Source organism: Pezoporus occidentalis, unplaced genomic scaffold (genome assembly GCF_034315485.1).
Source record: "Pezoporus occidentalis ecotype Australia unplaced genomic scaffold, CSIRO_AGI_Poc_V1 ctg119, whole genome shotgun sequence".
NCBI classification, from domain to species: Eukaryota; Metazoa; Chordata; class Aves; order Psittaciformes; family Psittacidae; genus Pezoporus; species Pezoporus occidentalis.
This window is the reverse complement of record NW_026912983.1, coordinates 1,421,410-1,437,166: the sequence shown is the minus strand read 5'-3', so window position 1 is coordinate 1,437,166 and position 15,757 is coordinate 1,421,410. Positions and strand designations below refer to the sequence as shown.

The following is a 15,757-nucleotide window of genomic DNA, read 5'->3' as shown; positions in this document are numbered from 1 at the left end:
GAGGGAGATGAGCACCAAGTTTCTGCAGGTCTGTGATTTTTTCTGTATGGGATGTTCTTCTTGTGGGTTCGTAGTGTTGTGATGACACCAGCACCGGGAAGCCCCTTGGTCCTGCAGCTGAAGCCATCAGCTCTCTGCTGCCCATCCATGAATCACAGGAGGGATCTGGGCACCCGGAGATCTGCTGGAGCAGAAACCTTTGTGCTGGTCACCAGGCAGCCGATGGCTTCTGCTGGTTTTCTGTTGTTTGAATGCATGAAAAAGGGTCAGAGGCATTTAGGATCCCCTTTCAGCCGTGTGATTGCTTCAGCTCCCCAGATTCTCTTCATTTCCAACAGGGAAGTGTGACTTCACTGGCATCAGCACTTCAAACCCGCTGCACACTGACAGAAGCATTTCAGAGTGTGGGGCAAGGGCTGTGCTGAGCCTTCACTTGTGCTTAAACAGAGGCGATTGCCATTCTTTGCTTAAAACAAAAGAGCTGCACTAATGATCTTTGCATACACATCTTTACATTTTCCTTCCTTTGGGGGGGGGATGATGAGTTCTTTCTGTAAGCCTGGAAATTGCAGGATTAGGTTTTCATGGCTCGCATGGGAGAGCCCTGCGGTACGGAGGAGAGCGGGGTTTGATTTCTTTCCCCTTGGAGCGCGTGAAATAGTGGGGAAAAGTCTTGTTGGGAGATGACCTCAAAATAATTCCTGTAGCAGTGCAGCGTGATGTCAGCCAGCCAGCATGCAGCTGGGTGGAAGTGCAGACAGCGGGGCACGAGTGCCTGACACAGGGGAAAACCGGCATAAATACAAGCCATGCGTCCAAGGCTTTGGGAGGAACTAGAGTAAAGTCACCAGTGCAGATGCCAGGGCAAGGAACTGTAACTGTACATTTAATAGCTTTGGATGTTTGCTTTTATGTGACAGTTGCTGTTCAGGCAAACAGATTGGAGAATTCCAGACTTGCATGGATTTCAGGGGTTTTATTTCTGTGTGTTCGGCGCAGGACATGAGTGGGATGGGAGCACAGAGCGGGGGGTAAAGCAGCAGGAGGAGGGGCCCGGTGCCCTGCTCCTCCCTGCCCGTGCACCCTGGTTCACCCATGTGTGTTCACTGAGCTGAGCCTTCCCCTCTCCCTCCTGCCTCCTGTCTCTGCCTTGAAGTGATTCAGCCCCCAGACTCTGCTCCCCACTGCTCCTCGCATTGTCCCGCGCTCCCAGGAGCATCCTCTGTCCCATTCCCATGTCTGCACATCCTCTGCCTCCCCAGTGATGGACAATGGTGCCTGTCACTATCCTGCTTGGTTAGGGAGCTCTGCAGCCCCTGTGCTGAAAGCCCCGTCTGGAAAGCAAGGGGCTGTGTCCCATGCTCCTGCCTGTCCTGGAGTGCCCTGCCTGGTTCCGGGCTCAGCTGAAGCTGTCCAGAGAGAACAGGGAGGCAGGGACATGTTTTCCCAGTTTATTCTCCAAAAGGAAAGCCTGCAAGGGGTGAGGGGCAGGCTCCTCGCAGCGAAGGTGTTAACAAATAGCAGGTGATTAAACATGACAAGCAGTGACATTTCTGTGTGGGGTTCTCAGTACCAGCAATGCCAAGAATGAAGCTATAAACCCTGACATTTTGTGTTATGCACTGAGGTTTTTAATAGACATCTTTCCCTCCCTCCCCCCTGTTTATTTCTTTTATTCCCTTTTTCCTCCGCTCTCCCTTTCTCCCTTTCCCTCTCCTCTCTCTTTCTGACCCTCACCCTGCCCCATCCCAAATGCCCCCCACCTCCTCTTCCCATCCCTCCCTCCTTGCCCTTATCTTTGCTCCCTTGCTTTACCAGACCCATTTGTGTGATGGCCTTCACTTTTCCTTTTGTTCCTCTCTTCCTCCCTATTTTCTTGTTACACTTTTCCAAGCGTTTCGTGGCGTCATTCCCCCCTTCCTTTACTTTTTCTCTTCCTCCTCTTAACTCCGGTCTCTGCCATATGCACACACGCTCGCAGTCTTTCTCACACATCCTCACTCCCACACTTTATTGCACACACACCACCACTTCCAGCACACTTCCCTGCTCTCCCCCACACGCTCCCGCTCTCTCCTGCGCCGTCTCTCACATGCGCTCGCACTTGCTCTTTTCTTTCTGTGCTTCCCTTCTCTTGCTCTTCTTTGTCTTTGTTACTCCCTTCTGCTGTCATCCTCCCTCTTGTCTGTTCTTTTCCACTCTCTCCCCTTCTCCCTCCCTTGCCTTTCTCTTTTTGGGGCCTGATGTAATACCCTAACCATGGGCAGCCAGGCCAGTTGCTTGTCAGGGAGCAGGTGTCCCACCCCTGAGTGATGTTTTTGTTAATAACACTTTTGCCCTGACTCAGAAGCCGGCGTTTTGGAGATGGGCTGTTGGGTTTTTTTTAAGGCCAGGAGCTGAGGAGGCTGTGCTTTTGGGAACAGTTGCTGGGTTTGTACCAAAAGGACTGCAACAGTTGTTCTGCTGAGCGAGAAACGTTGGAACAACTGCAGATTCCCTCTCTCTCTCTCTCTCTCCATATCTATCCAAAGGGCATTTGGAGGTGACAACCAATGCACCGGCCCCCTTGCAGCCAGCTCTCATTGGAGCCAGCAGGCTGCTGCTGGCTCTTGGCTTTAGGGACGGGGCACTCGTGCCACCTTACTTGGCCTTCTGTATGAGAAAAGAACTTTCCTTTGCCTTTGTATCTTCTCCTGATGGGGTTTGGGCACCAAATTAGCAAGGTGGGTGACCAGATCATTCAAACACAGCATAGAGCATTCAAACACAGAGCTCTCCTCCATATCACCAAGTCACCTCATCTCCAGGGCTCCATAGTAATGGCCCAGCTGCACGATCTGAACATAAGAAAGTGGTCTCCAGACACAGAAACACACAAGGGTTTGGTGGCAGTCACCTCCTCCCCAGTGCATGGCCTGCCTGGCTCACTGTGTGTAACCATGGAGAGGCCAGGGGCAGTGAGTGATGCTTCCCACCCAGCAGCATGCAGTGGTGTGGGCTGGACCGTCAGAGCCTGTCTGCTCTGCTGAATCAGCCTGGCTGTCAGCGCCAGGGTCTGAACCCTCCCCATCTGGCTGGCCCCGGCGATAGTCACATTGCAAAAGCCATCATGAAACGTTGCCTGGGGACTTGAGGTATCTCCAGAGGCTCTTTGAGCTGCACTGGGATTCCTTCTCATCCAGCTGCCGGAGTCTCTGCCTCTCCCCAGGTCCCTGGGGAGGGTCCATAGGGAGCTCCTGGAGAATTACCACGCACACACAGTCTGTGCTGGCCACATCTGTACTGGGAGCATCCAGGCCAGGCGAGAGGCTCTCATGGGTGGGCAGTGAGCACAGAGGCTGGAGCAGCTCCCATGTGCAGGAGGTCACTGGGGCCGCAGTGTAAAGGGCTCAGCAGGTATTTGAAATGAGTCCAACCTAAACCGCAGCTTCAGTCCCAGGATTTGCTCTTCCTTGACTCTGCAATCGCTCTGAAAATCAAAATACTTCCCCTCAAGACCCCGCCTGCCCATAAAAGTGCCTCTCCCTCCCTGCCCGCCCAGGTCTTATTGATCAAGCACAACAGACAGTGGCTGCAGCTTCAGCTGCCAAGTAGGGCAGATCAATAGAGACGTGCTATGGGATTTTTGGCAGCTGGGACATCCGTTTGTCCCTCCTCCCCTCCCACCATCCCTCCAGGAACCAGCCAGCATCACAGTGAAAGCAGGTGGAGCAAAGCCCCATCTTTTCCTCTCACTTTGTCCTTCGTGTCTTGCACTGCACAGCCTGCGTGTCCCCCCCTTGCTGGCTCCACGAGCCCCTCTCTGCTGTTACCGATGGCCAAGTTCACCCTTTGGTACACTGCGGCGATCCCGTGGGTCATTCCAGCATCCCCAAGAGCAGGATTTGGCCTTTATTGTTCACTGTCTTTTTATTTAACAAAGGCTTCTTCCCTGCCTGGATCCCAAGTAACTTCCTCCTGCCCTTCTCCCTGCTGTGGCCATCAGTGCTGCTATACTTCCACAGATGGGGAAGACAAGGCACAGTGACTGGAAGTGACTTCCTCAAGGCCAGACTGGGATTCAGAGCCAGAGTTGGGGTTAGGAACCATGTTTTTGGCTGTCCTTTGCCAGCGCTTAGCCCCTTGGCCATGGACCCAGGACAGTGCTGCTTCCCACAGGAGGCTCTCCATGGTGCCCCATCTGTGTCGGTCCAAAAGCTGTGGGCTTTTATGAACCAGGGAACGAGAGGCAGTGGGGAGTTACGCAGGCAGCTTCCCTGCTCCATCACATCATGAGAGAATGCTTAGCTCCTGTAAGATGTCCTTAACCCCTGCAAACCTTCAGCCTACCGAACCTCTGCTAGGTGCCGAGCGAGCACCACGCACAGTGAAGTTAATGAAATGAGTGTTTCGGGGAGGGGGGGGGAGTTGTAAGGAGGCTCTGAACTGCACCCTGGGGCCCTGGGTTTATTAATGGTGACCTGCCATTAAAGACTAAAGTGCTAACCTGGTCATATTTAGCAGCTTTCAATGGTATCCCAGTGGCCTCCGCCTGCAATATCAACTCCTGCCTTCCCCCCACAGCCCCGGGCCGGCAGGAGCTGACTCCAGAGTTTCTCTGCTAGGATGAGTCTGGTGGGCAGCACTAAGGAGTCTCTGCGCTGCTGCTGCTGCTGCTGCTGCCAGACAGATTTCCACCCCCTCCTGCTGCTCCAAGCAGCTTCCCCCTCTTACTGCCAGGTCTTGCCAGGGAGCGCTTGGAAAAGAGGACCAAATCCTGGCATCTTCATGACTTCCTTTACTCAGACAGAGCCTGGGGGTCACTAGGAGAGGGAGACATGCCAGCATGAAGCTTGCAGGATTTGGCCGTGAAGGGGAAAGCGTGCTCAGGCTCTGGAGAGTGCTTCCACAGAGCTCGCCGGGAAAGGGCTGGCAAATTATCCCTCTGAGGTGGCAGGTTGGGAAATGAGGCAGCAGCTCTGCCAGACCTGATTAAAACAGGACTTGAGGCTCACAGCTTCAGGTCAGAGCAGGAGGCTGCTCTCCCTGCCTCTGTCCCTCTTGCTTCTTTCCAAGAGGGGCTTGGAAAATCCGAGCACGGTGGGGGGAACATCCCCTAAGGGACAAAGCAGTTGGATATTGCAGTGACGGGCACTTCAGAAAGATGCTGGGGGCTGCTGCTGGTCCAGGCAGGGTTCAGTGTTAGCAGAAGGAAAGAAAAGCTCCAGAGTCTCCTTGAAGCTAATTCTGCTCTTGATGCCTCCCCAGAAGCAAGATCCTGCTGTGCTCTGTGTGCCAAGTGAGATTATTGCCTTCCCTGATCACTTCTTCCTGGATTAAAAACTCAGCACATAGTTTGCTGTGTATTATTCCAGGATACGCACTAGAAGCTCCACGTGGTGCCGACCCTGGCAGAGGGATTGGGCATCTCCAAGTCAGGATGCTCAAGACAGGAGGTGGGGATGTGCCTGTCCCTTCAGACCTCTGTTTAGCTGGGGGTGAAGGCACAAAGAGCAAGGCCATAAGGGATTTTCCTCTCTCCAGCAAGCCCTGTAAGCCACAGATCCCTCATCCTCACACCCCTGCCCTCTGTGTGGGCACGTTTGTCAGTGTGGGCTTCAGGCCATTCCCCATCGGAGCCAGCGAGGGCAGGGGCCTTGTTCCAGCGCAGGGCTCCAGCCTCCCAGCAGGACGAGTGCCGGTTTGGCAGCCAGGCTGGGGGCAATCCTCGCTCTCTCGTTTGGCTCTGTGCCCCAGCTGATCCGAAGCCAGGGCTTGCTGTAATCCCTACATCCTGTTGCAGGTCCTTAATCAGCTGGAGCCAGCCTGGAAAAGAAACAACAAAACCCCAAACCCCAAACTGTTGTGGTTAAAGCTCCCCACACTGCGGGGTGGTGGGGAGGAGTGTGCATGCAGCATTCCCGGGCTCCAGATGGGAGGCTGGAAGGAAGAGGTGGGAGAGATTGAGCTGCTTTGATAGGGATGGACTCAGAGGAAAGGGCAAGTGTGTGTTTCTGATGGGGGTTCTCAGCAGGACCCACTCCTTGGTGTTCCCCTCCATATAGGGTCTGGGTCTGAAGCACTGGTTCCTCCTGTTCTCCCTCCACCAGCACAGCCAGGGATGTTCTCCTGTTCTCACTGGGCAGGCTTGGAAACTCTCTGGGTTGTTGTTGAGTTGTTTTTTTTCCTGTTTAATGCATAGAATAACACTGATGGGTCTGAACAGCTCCAGCCAGGCGACGAGGGGAAAGAATAACAAGCTCCTGAATGTCAGGCGAAATTATGGGCCATTGCTATTTAGGGTGAGTCTGGTGGATTTAGGGCCTCTCTGTTCTATTGTCCCAGCTGCTCTGAGCATTGGAGCAGGCGAGACACAAGTCGGGAATTTTATTGCAGAGCATGTGCAGGGGAAAGCTGGTTCGGAGCGCTTCCGGAGCTGAACAGCAGCCGTGGGGGAGAGGAGGGTAGTTTCTGTTGGAAAGTTGGTGAGATGTGATACTGGGAGAAGGTGCAAGGCTGGAAGTGCTGGAGAAGTGTTCAAGGCCAGGTTGGATGGGGCTTGGAGCAACCTGGTCTAGCGGAAGGTATCTAGTTGGGTGAGTTTTAAGGTCCTTTCCAACCGAGACCAGTCCGTGATTCTATGAGAAGTGGTCATGCAGCAGAGCAGAGAGCCCCTTTGCTTCCTGCTCCTTGTCAGGGTTCAGCTCATCAAACTCCCCAAGTCCATCAGCGTTGGTCTCCATCCATCAGACCTTGGCTGGTTGTCCTGCTGCTGCTGTCTTCCCTGGGCAGACCCTGCTGGTCCCCAGTCTGCATCTTGTGAGCCCACGTCTGCTCAGCCCCTCATCTTCTCACCTATCTCTGTGGAACATGCAGAGATGTAGTGTGTATGGAAGACAGTCCCTAAATGTGTGTGTTGAACCGGGATTAGGGGTTTTGGTGCCTTCTCTTGGATTGCTTTTGGCTGGTGCTGGTGATGTAACCAGGGCTGGCATCATGCTCATGGCCTGCCATGTACTGGGGGAAGGGCCCAGATGAACAGTGTAGGGGAACACAGAAAGGATGAAGACACTGTTATAGAGCAGGATGGAGATGGGTTGTCCGTGGGAAAGCGAAGCCTGCACCCTGAGCAGGGTGTTTCCTGAGCTTCCAGATGTTGGCAAACACATTATGTCCCATGCCAGGGTGGGGAGGAGTTGCAGGGAGTAAGGAAGCCGTTCTTGCCTGGCTGTCTTCACAGGCGTTGAGGCTCAGCAGGGTGAATTCTTTGCTTCTTTGGGGCTCTTTTTATTTGACCGGATTAAAAAGCCTATTTGAGTTTCTTAAACCATTTAATCTAAAATCCCCAGGTAGATGCGCCATTGGATTCAGTTTTAAGCTTATAAACAAAATAGGTCTGTGTTTGTCTCCATTTTGTTCTGAAGCAGCAAGGGTTTGACCTGTCCTCCGTGGAGACCAGGGGGGGTGCTTGGGCTTCTTGTGCTTATCATAAGCACGTCTGGAGCTTTCCGAAGAGCAGGAAGGTGCAGAGACCAGGGTGCCCCTGTGACCTTCCTGCAGCTCCAGGTTCAGTAGCTACATAGGGTGCTGAGTGTACATGGAATCCCGTTGCTCTGCAGGTAGTGTGGGGAGATGGGAAAAGATGAAACCATAGGAAATTATGGGAAATAGGAGGGAACATGGTGCAGTGTGATCCACTGGAGCGGTCTGGGTAATTCTCTCCAGTTCCCATGGTACTTTGAGAGGAGCTGCTTCTGCTCCTCTGTTCCAGTGTGCCCAGCTCCTTTCCAGGGTTTCCTCCTGCACCCGTCCTCTCCACCCGCTTGGAGTTCTTGTCTCCTTTCCAGCTCTGTATGGCTTTATTGCTGCCACTCCCTGCTCTTCTGAGGAGGTTTCATGAACGTGAGGCCAGTTGGGACTGCTCTCAGAGCAGCCCAAATTGGGGCAGTTCCTGATTTGTGTTCACAGGAGAGAGGTGCTAAAGGTGCCTACAGGAGCTGCAGGAATGTCACAGCCCCATGGTCCATGGTGCCGTGTTTCTGACAGTGGCTGGTGCCAGATGCTCCAAAGGAAGGTACCAAACTCCAGAGCATGCAGATGTAAAATGATCTGCCCCTCTGTCCCTTCAATGCCCTTTCCATGTGTCCAGCAGAGAACAGCTCCGAGTTAGCGATGCCTGCATGGATGTGTGGGATGACAGTGGCAGCGCTTGGTCCAGCCCAAGCAGGAGATGTGTCCTTTCCACATCCCATCCCCAGTGCTGGCAGCCACAGCAGGGATCCCAGCAGAAGGAAGCTGCGTGCTGTCCCAGCTTCCTTGGGCAGCCATGGAAATGCTGGTTCCAGCATGGTGGGAAGCCCAGGTCCAGGGCTCTCAAGGAGCTGCTTTATGAAAGGGGATGGTGGGAACAAGACTGCATCCTTCTCCTCCCCCCCTTCTCCCAAGGAGCTGGAGACAGACAGAGGGACAGGCATCTGTCCGATGGCAGCTTGGATAGGAGGGAGCCCTGTTGGCTTTGCCGAGGGAGCCTCTTTCTATATGGAAATGAAGAATTTAGGCTAATGGAGCTCAACCATCTCTAATTTTGCGATGGCAGGAGGATTTTGATTGAAAGTAATTAAGCAAGCTAGCTGTAAAATTAATTAAAGCAAAAGGGGGGGATTTTTTTATTGGATTGGATAGCGATATAGCGGCTGTCAAATGGGGGACGGATGGGGGTGACCTGAATTCTCTGCCCTCCCTCCTCCCACTCGGGACGTTTATGTCACTTTAATCTCCTTACAGCGGCTGGTGTGCATTTGTTTGAAATAATCAAGGAAATATGGTCAGAAATTGTCAGCTTTCAGATCTAATTTACCTGACAGCCCTGCGCGGACCAGTAAGCCTCTGTGTGCGTGTGTGTGTGGTGCATGCGACTGTGTGGTCATGGAGGACTCCTTGTCTCCTTTCTCCCCCCTCTCTCTCCATCCTGTCGTCTCTTGATTCCCAGCAAAAAATACTTGTGGCACATCTGGGACCACCCAGCGCCTCACAGGGAAAAAGGAATAAGTTTGGGATTTTTCCTGCGGTCCTTTCTCCACCCCCAGCTCCCATCACTGCCTCCTCCCAACCTGCTGCCTCATCCTTGCACCATAACCAGCTTTAGGGTTTAGGCAATATAGGATTATGGGGAGGTGGCTGTAATTCTTTATTCCAGATGGCTGGCAACTGCTAAACCCACTGTCACAAGTACTGAGTTATAAAAATACTTAAATTAGGCCCTTTGTTTCTGCCCATGTCCCTGCCAGGCAGCTCTTCCCATGTCCTGCCGGGAGTTCAGCTTGCATGGGACAAGTGGGGGACTCGAGTCAAGACTATAATGATGCTGGGGAGAGGCTTTGGACTCACACCTACCTGGATTCCCTTGCTCAGCTCCATCTGCTGCTTTTTGCCTTTAGCACTTGAAGAGAGATGCTGCAGTAGGAGCTAGGCATGGCTTGGTGTATGTATGTGCTCCCTTAGCAGGTGAAGGTCCTGATCCAGGGGCATATGAATTATGTTAGCATACATCTTACTGGGGGATGCACACGCCTGACAGAGACCCAGATTTCCCCTCTGGACCTAACCCTGCAGGTACCTGTGGACCTGAGCTCAGTGTGATAAGAGACTGGGGAAGGAGGGAGGGCAACTGCTGTAGGCTCAGCGTTCCCTCAGAGCTGCCTGGTGCCTCCATCTGTCCTGCTATGTTGGCTCATAGGGTTATTATTTATTATTTATTATTGTTCATTAGGTGCTGACAGAGTTGGGGCTTTTGTTTGTTTTGTTTGGGTCTCCATTTAGTGGCCTTTGCTGAGACAGATTTCAGTGCCAAGACCTCAGGCGCTTTTACAGTTACAGCCCGTGATCCTATTGCATTGTTTATGTAATGACTCTCAATCCCAAGGGATTCTGCAGCCTTTCTTAGACCCAGCACCCAGCACCTGGCAGGGAGAGTGTAGGGCAAGTGCTGGCCCCTGGTGCCAAGGAAAAGCTCTGGGTTTTAGGTGCTAGGGGACCATTAATACGTAGACAGACCAGGCTGGTCTTTGCTGCGAGGATCCACATCCAGGGAAGTTGATGAAGCTGCTTCAGAAGGAGGAGCAGATGATTCATCCCTGCCACAGTCTGCGTGGTTGTGGGGTGCCTTGGTGGCTCAGACCTGGCTGTTGGGTTTCTGCAGCCCTGCCAGTCTGTCTCCAATACTGTGAGCTGAGTCTTCATGGGTCAGCTTGTGTGACCCGTCCCCTGCGTGTCCCAGAGCACCCCCAGCCATCTCAGCACTGGCCTGAAGCTTTCACCCTGTGATGGAGGTGTGTGGAGGGCGCCTCAGCAGCTCTGTAAGCTGCTGGACATCGGTAGGACATGGTCTAGTCCATGGCCAGCTGCATGTGGCTATGCTGAAGTGGGTGATGAGCTCATCACCATGATGTTTAATTCCCGCTTTGCCACTGATTCGCTTTGTATCTGTAGCCATGTGAATGCCTAGCTTTGTGCCAGTGCTTCCTCATCAGGATAATGGGTATAATTAGGCTTCCCTGATTGAAGATAGCACCCAGTGCTCAGTGTGCTGGCAGGGTTTTCCCTTTTGTTTAAAAGTCCTTTCCAAAAACAGGAGGTAAGACCCGATTCTGGAGTGCTGGTTCCCAGATTGTATTCCAAATACATGCAGATTAGAATCGCTGACAATATCCAACCCTTTCCTTTTGGGATAGGGCTGCTCTGAATGTTGGCTTCCCATAAACCCCAGCAGGAGAGTTAGGTGAGGACCAAGCCCTTGGAAGCACTCAGTCTCCTCTGTATTCAGCAAACTACTGGGATTGCAGGTAGTGGCACTTCTGACCTTCTGTGTTAATTACAAATATAACAGAATGTAGTATCAAGAATAGCCTAAATAATTTCATGGCCTGTTAACCAAAAGAGAGCCTGAATTCTGGGATGTGGACCAAGCTACCACTGAGCACGGTGTATAAAGTCAGTGGTGTTTGGAAGAAGGGTCGTACTGTGATGGTTGCTTCTGTAGATTGCAAGATGAGACGATGAAGAGTGCATTAGATAATTTTCTAACGTAACATTCCCTACAGGCAGTTACTGGCATTGCTGTAGAGGCCTCCTGAACGACGTGTTGGAAAAGGAAGTGCACAGGACAGTCTTTCTGCACTGTGAAACTATTTGAGACCCCCATGCAAAGCTGTGCTCTGTGCTGACTCCCAGGCTCCTCAGACATGGCCGAGGAAAATGCACGTGAGTGCTGACCTGGGGGCACCTTCTCTTCTTCTCTTTGCACCTACTTGTACCTGTTCAACATACTTTCCCTCTCAAGCACTGCCACTCAGATGAGTCTCAAGAGACCCTGACTCCAGCACAGCCAGGAGCTGGAAAACATCCTTGTAGTTGGGTGAATGGGATGAAGAGTTCAGATCTGGGTAGTGTGGCTTTCTCTCAGGTTGATGTGAGTGGCAGTGGAAAGGCATAAACTCAGTTCTGCCATCACTGACATGGTGTCAGCTGGGAAGATCATTCTTCTGATCTTAGCAGAGTGACATGAGCATAAGAGCAACCAGAGAGGGATCAAGCTGGGTGGGTCTGGAAGGGGAGAGCTGTGGCACTGGGCTGAGAGTGTATTTGATGTATTGATTTTGCTTGCTTGTGCTCAGGGCTGGAGATCTTCAGTCTGTGGGGCAGGAGAGTCCTTTGGAAAGCAGATGGGCAGCTCAGCTCACATCAGTGCAAAGAAACCTTGGGAATGTGCAAAGAGATCTCCAGGAGGGAGGCATGGTAGGGACACCTTTCCTGGGGAGCAGTTCAGGCCATATAGCTGCTGGCTCTCACACAGCATCTTGCTCCAGCACTGATTCCTGGATGCTGTTCCTGTGCATCCAGCTGGCTTGGGGCAATGAGGGGAAGGAAAAGCCAGAGCCAGTGGCTCAGCTGATCAGGGAGGCAGAGGCTGCCCTGCCTGGCTTGCAATGGATTCAGGGGCCTTCTGTAGAAACTGTCTCAAGGGCAAGTCTGCACAAGCCAGTTACTGTTCATTTCCTTCATTTCCCAAGGAGGTAGAGAAGCCACTGAGAAATCAAAATGTGGCAGTGGAAGGTTTAGGGATATGAGGGCATAGTGTGGCTGGGCAAACAAGGCTGTGTTTGGTGATGTATCTGTCATCCCATTCACATCCCTGGCAGTGGGACCCAGGGACCTCGTGAGGATTCAGGACAGGCTTTTGTGAAGACACCGTGAGCAGTGAAGTGGGTGCTGAATGGGGCACAGGGCAACAAGTGGGGCATGGAGAGGCAAGTGTCACACTTGCAGATGAGCTGCTGGGGCCCAGTTAAAACACAGCTCTAAGGGGAATGGGCATCAGCATGTCTCCCACTCAGCCTCTCTCCCTTCCCTTCTTTCCATCTCACACCTCTCTGGGGCACCATGCAAGTTGATCAGTTTGCACCAGAATGCAGTAAAATCACTGAGGTTGCAAAGGTTTTGGTTTCATTAATTCTGAACCCTGTATGCCAGCCCTCTGCTCTGTCTTTCATTTGCAGGGTTGTCACTGCCAGGGCAGGCTCACTTTGCTTAGAATAGTTTAGGTTGAAAAAGATCTTTAAGATCATCAAGTCCAGCCATTAACCCAGCACTGCCAAGTCCACCACTAAACCATGTCTTACGGAGTGAGCAAGTGTGCCTGGACAGGTGCTCAGTGTTGTTTGTGATGGGAGAGCAGGAGAAACAGAGTAATCAGGATCCCTTCTCCATATTCATATCTGTTCTGTTGGTGGGTATTTGTCAGTAAGTGATAATGTTGAGCTGGATACCACTGAGCTGCTGGAAGAAGAATGAGACTTGTTGACTTGGAGGAGCTTGAAATGTGTCTTTGCCCTGCAGTGCCAATATAGCAGCTGCAGAAACAAGCTGGTTAGTTCTCCATTGAGAAAGCAGAAGGCAGAGTTCTCCTTACTACTGAGGGAACTGAAGAGGAGGAATCCACTTGATGGACTGCTCCAAAGCCAGCCCTGTGGTATTTAGAGTATGTTTTCATTGCAGAATGCATTTGCAGGACTGAGCTGGCAGGTTCACCTCCTGGAGGTGTGAGCAAGCACTTGGGTGACTGCTACTGGTGGGATACTGGGGTTTCTGGGGGCATCTCCTGTGGCTGTTCATACAGCTGCTGCAAGCTCCATCAGCAGCAGAATCTGGGAGGATTTTCCTCCTCCTGCACCCCAGCAGGGGAGGGAAGGGAAGCTGTGGGCAGGCTGGGAATAGCTGGTGTTGGATGGGCTCCACATGTGTCCTTGCAGCAGTGGGGCAGCTCCGCAGCCTGGGTGTCCCAGCACCAGAGTTGAAGGACAGCTTTATGGGAGAGGGCTCAAGGCAGCACTCCCCAGGTTCACTCTGCACAGGAGATGCACCCGTACGGAGCTGTCTTTTTATTTGCAAACTGAGCAGTTGTACTGGAAGAGATTTAGCAAACATGGGACTGCACAATGCTGTGTGTACTGAGTCACACATCAGGGCTAGAGCCAACGAGCACTGTGAGCTACTGAGGCAAACATTTGAGAATAGTTACAATAGGCACCAAAAATATCTTCAAATGAGATCTTTCTGCATTGCTGCATGTTGGGTAACAGGGAGGGCTGACAACCTAAGCTTAAACTCTACCCACATACTCTAGAGCTCATCCTGGGCAAGGGAGGTGACTGGGATGGGAACAGAACAGAAGAAAAGCAGTCATGTTCCTGTAAAGGAAGCCCTGAACAGCCAATTTCACATAGGTTGGAGAAGTTCTGCTCTATTGGGAGAGACAAGGTTGTGGGCCTGTGTAGCGAGATAGGTTCTAGTTGTGTGGTGCCTGGTTCTGACTGTGTTTCAGGAGGCAGTGACTCCAGAATTCCTGTTGGATCTGCACTCAGAGCTCCCCACATCAGCACAGGGCCAGGGCAGGATCAGTCCCTACGGGATGTCTTCTCCTATCTGGTTTTAAAACTCTCAAGCAAGGGGGCTGCGCTTGGGTGCTCTTGCAGAAGCTCTCCCTGTTGCAGGGTTTTCCCAGGGGTTTGCTCTGTGGTTGCTGTTTCCTCTCTGCCACTCTCTATAAAGTAAAGGAGCTACTTCCCCAAATCCCACCTCTGGTTTCAGAGACACAATTCCCCAAACTCAGATTCTGAGGGCTTGTCCATCTCAGACAATCAGAGAGCAGGAGGGCTCTCAGTGCAGTGTGGCACAGACACAGGTGCAGGGCTGGTGGTGAGCACCAGTTCCAAGTGCCCTGTCAGCATCTCCCCTTCCCTCTCACCCTTGCCTGCTGCTCTCTGCACCCTGGTGCTGGGATCATACCTTTGAGCACACCATCTCTCCCACTGGTTTTGCAGGCGTGTTTTCTGCCAGCACAGGGCACTGAAAAGTGCTGGCACTGCCAAAAACCCTGTGTGCACTACGACTCCCCAAACATCCCTTTATTTTTATTGTTCTGTTAATTACTGTTTAAACTTTAATAAGTCACTTCGTCAGGAGGGGGGACCTGCAGTGAGGTTTCTGTGCAAACACTGGGCCCGGCAGTGACTCTGGTGTAACATAACCCTTTATACAATGTGGGAATGTTTAGACTGTAACAGAAACTTGTTATTTTAATGACAGTTAAAGGGGGAAAAAAAAGAACGGAGCGAATGAAAAAGGGAAGCAAGTTTGTTGGGGAAATGGCTCATCTCAATCTCTCTGTCTGGCCTCTTTTCTCTTGGCTTTAATGAGAGCTGGATAAGGAGGCTTTATGGCTTCTGCTGGAGCAAGTCTTGTTCCCAGAGATGCCCTACACAAGGCAGTATGTGGTCCCCTCTGTTCTGCAGGGTAAGGCTAACAGCAGAGAGATGCTGATGGAAGCAACATGGCTTGATTTTGCTCAGAGGCAGCAGCAGATGCCTAAAGCCAATTTGAGCTCAGTCTAATTATTCTGACCCACACAAGAGACTTTCCCCTTCTATTCAGAGCTTCTTGCACTGCTGAAGTTGTTAAGTAGCTATGCTGAAGCAGATGCTGGTGTGCCATAGATAAGAGGGTCCAACATGCCATGGACAAGTGGACCTTAAATCTAGAATTTTCCTTACTTTGACTGGTCACCACTCAAAAGGAGGAACCATTCTGGTTATGAGAGGGGGAAAGGAAGAGGGAGAACCTGGCTCATACTCTCAGCAGTGGGAGAATGGAGGGTTCACAGGCATTCTTGAGTTTGGGTTGTGGCTGTTGACATCTGTATTGCTTTGAGGTAGCGGAGGGTGCCTGTGCAGTGGCGGATGTCCCTGCACCACAGCACTCAAGTCACCTCCAGGTTTGGTGCGGCTATATTTAGCACTCACTATAGACAAGACCATATAGAGTGATATATACGATCTGAAAACCTTCAACTCCTGCTGACCTCTCTGCTGCTACAGTGAAATCCCCAAAATCTATCCTGAGGAGTGATGCTAGACCGGGAGATGGGAGATCTCCCCGCTTTTCCCTGACACGTTCCATGTTTCCCTCTCCCCACGTTGGTCCTAGGCAGTGCCACTCCCCTGGGCAGCACAGAACTTTGGAGGGGTGGTTGGAGGGATGTGGGGTGTAAGGAGCTTTTGCTGGAAGCAGTGTTTCATAGCATCAACAGCTTTGCTTGGGTGCCAGCTCACTCCCAGGAATCCTGATCCTCCATCCAGAGATCCTCTCTCCTCTCTGCTGATTTTCTGACCAAAACAAGCCTGGGGGACTTGCATTCTATAAAGCTTTATGATGAGGGCGAACG

At 52.0% G+C, this 15,757-nt stretch overlaps 1 protein-coding gene across 8 annotated transcripts in view; it reads left to right on the top strand.

Annotated features, from left to right (window-relative positions):
- CASZ1 (castor zinc finger 1) overlaps positions 1-15,757 on the top strand; it is a 281,496-nt gene that overhangs the window by 204,122 nt on the left and 61,617 nt on the right. For 5 of the 8 annotated variants that reach the window (XM_062604804.1, XM_062604795.1, XM_062604785.1 and 2 more), the window contains one exon: positions 11,079-11,238. The exons of the other annotated variants lie outside the window; for them this stretch is intronic. In XM_062604804.1, coding sequence (XP_062460788.1) covers positions 11,220-11,238 — 19 coding nt within the window. In that variant the 5' untranslated portion in view covers positions 11,079-11,219. The remainder of the gene's footprint in view (positions 1-11,078; positions 11,239-15,757) is intronic. 8 annotated transcript variants of the gene reach the window in all.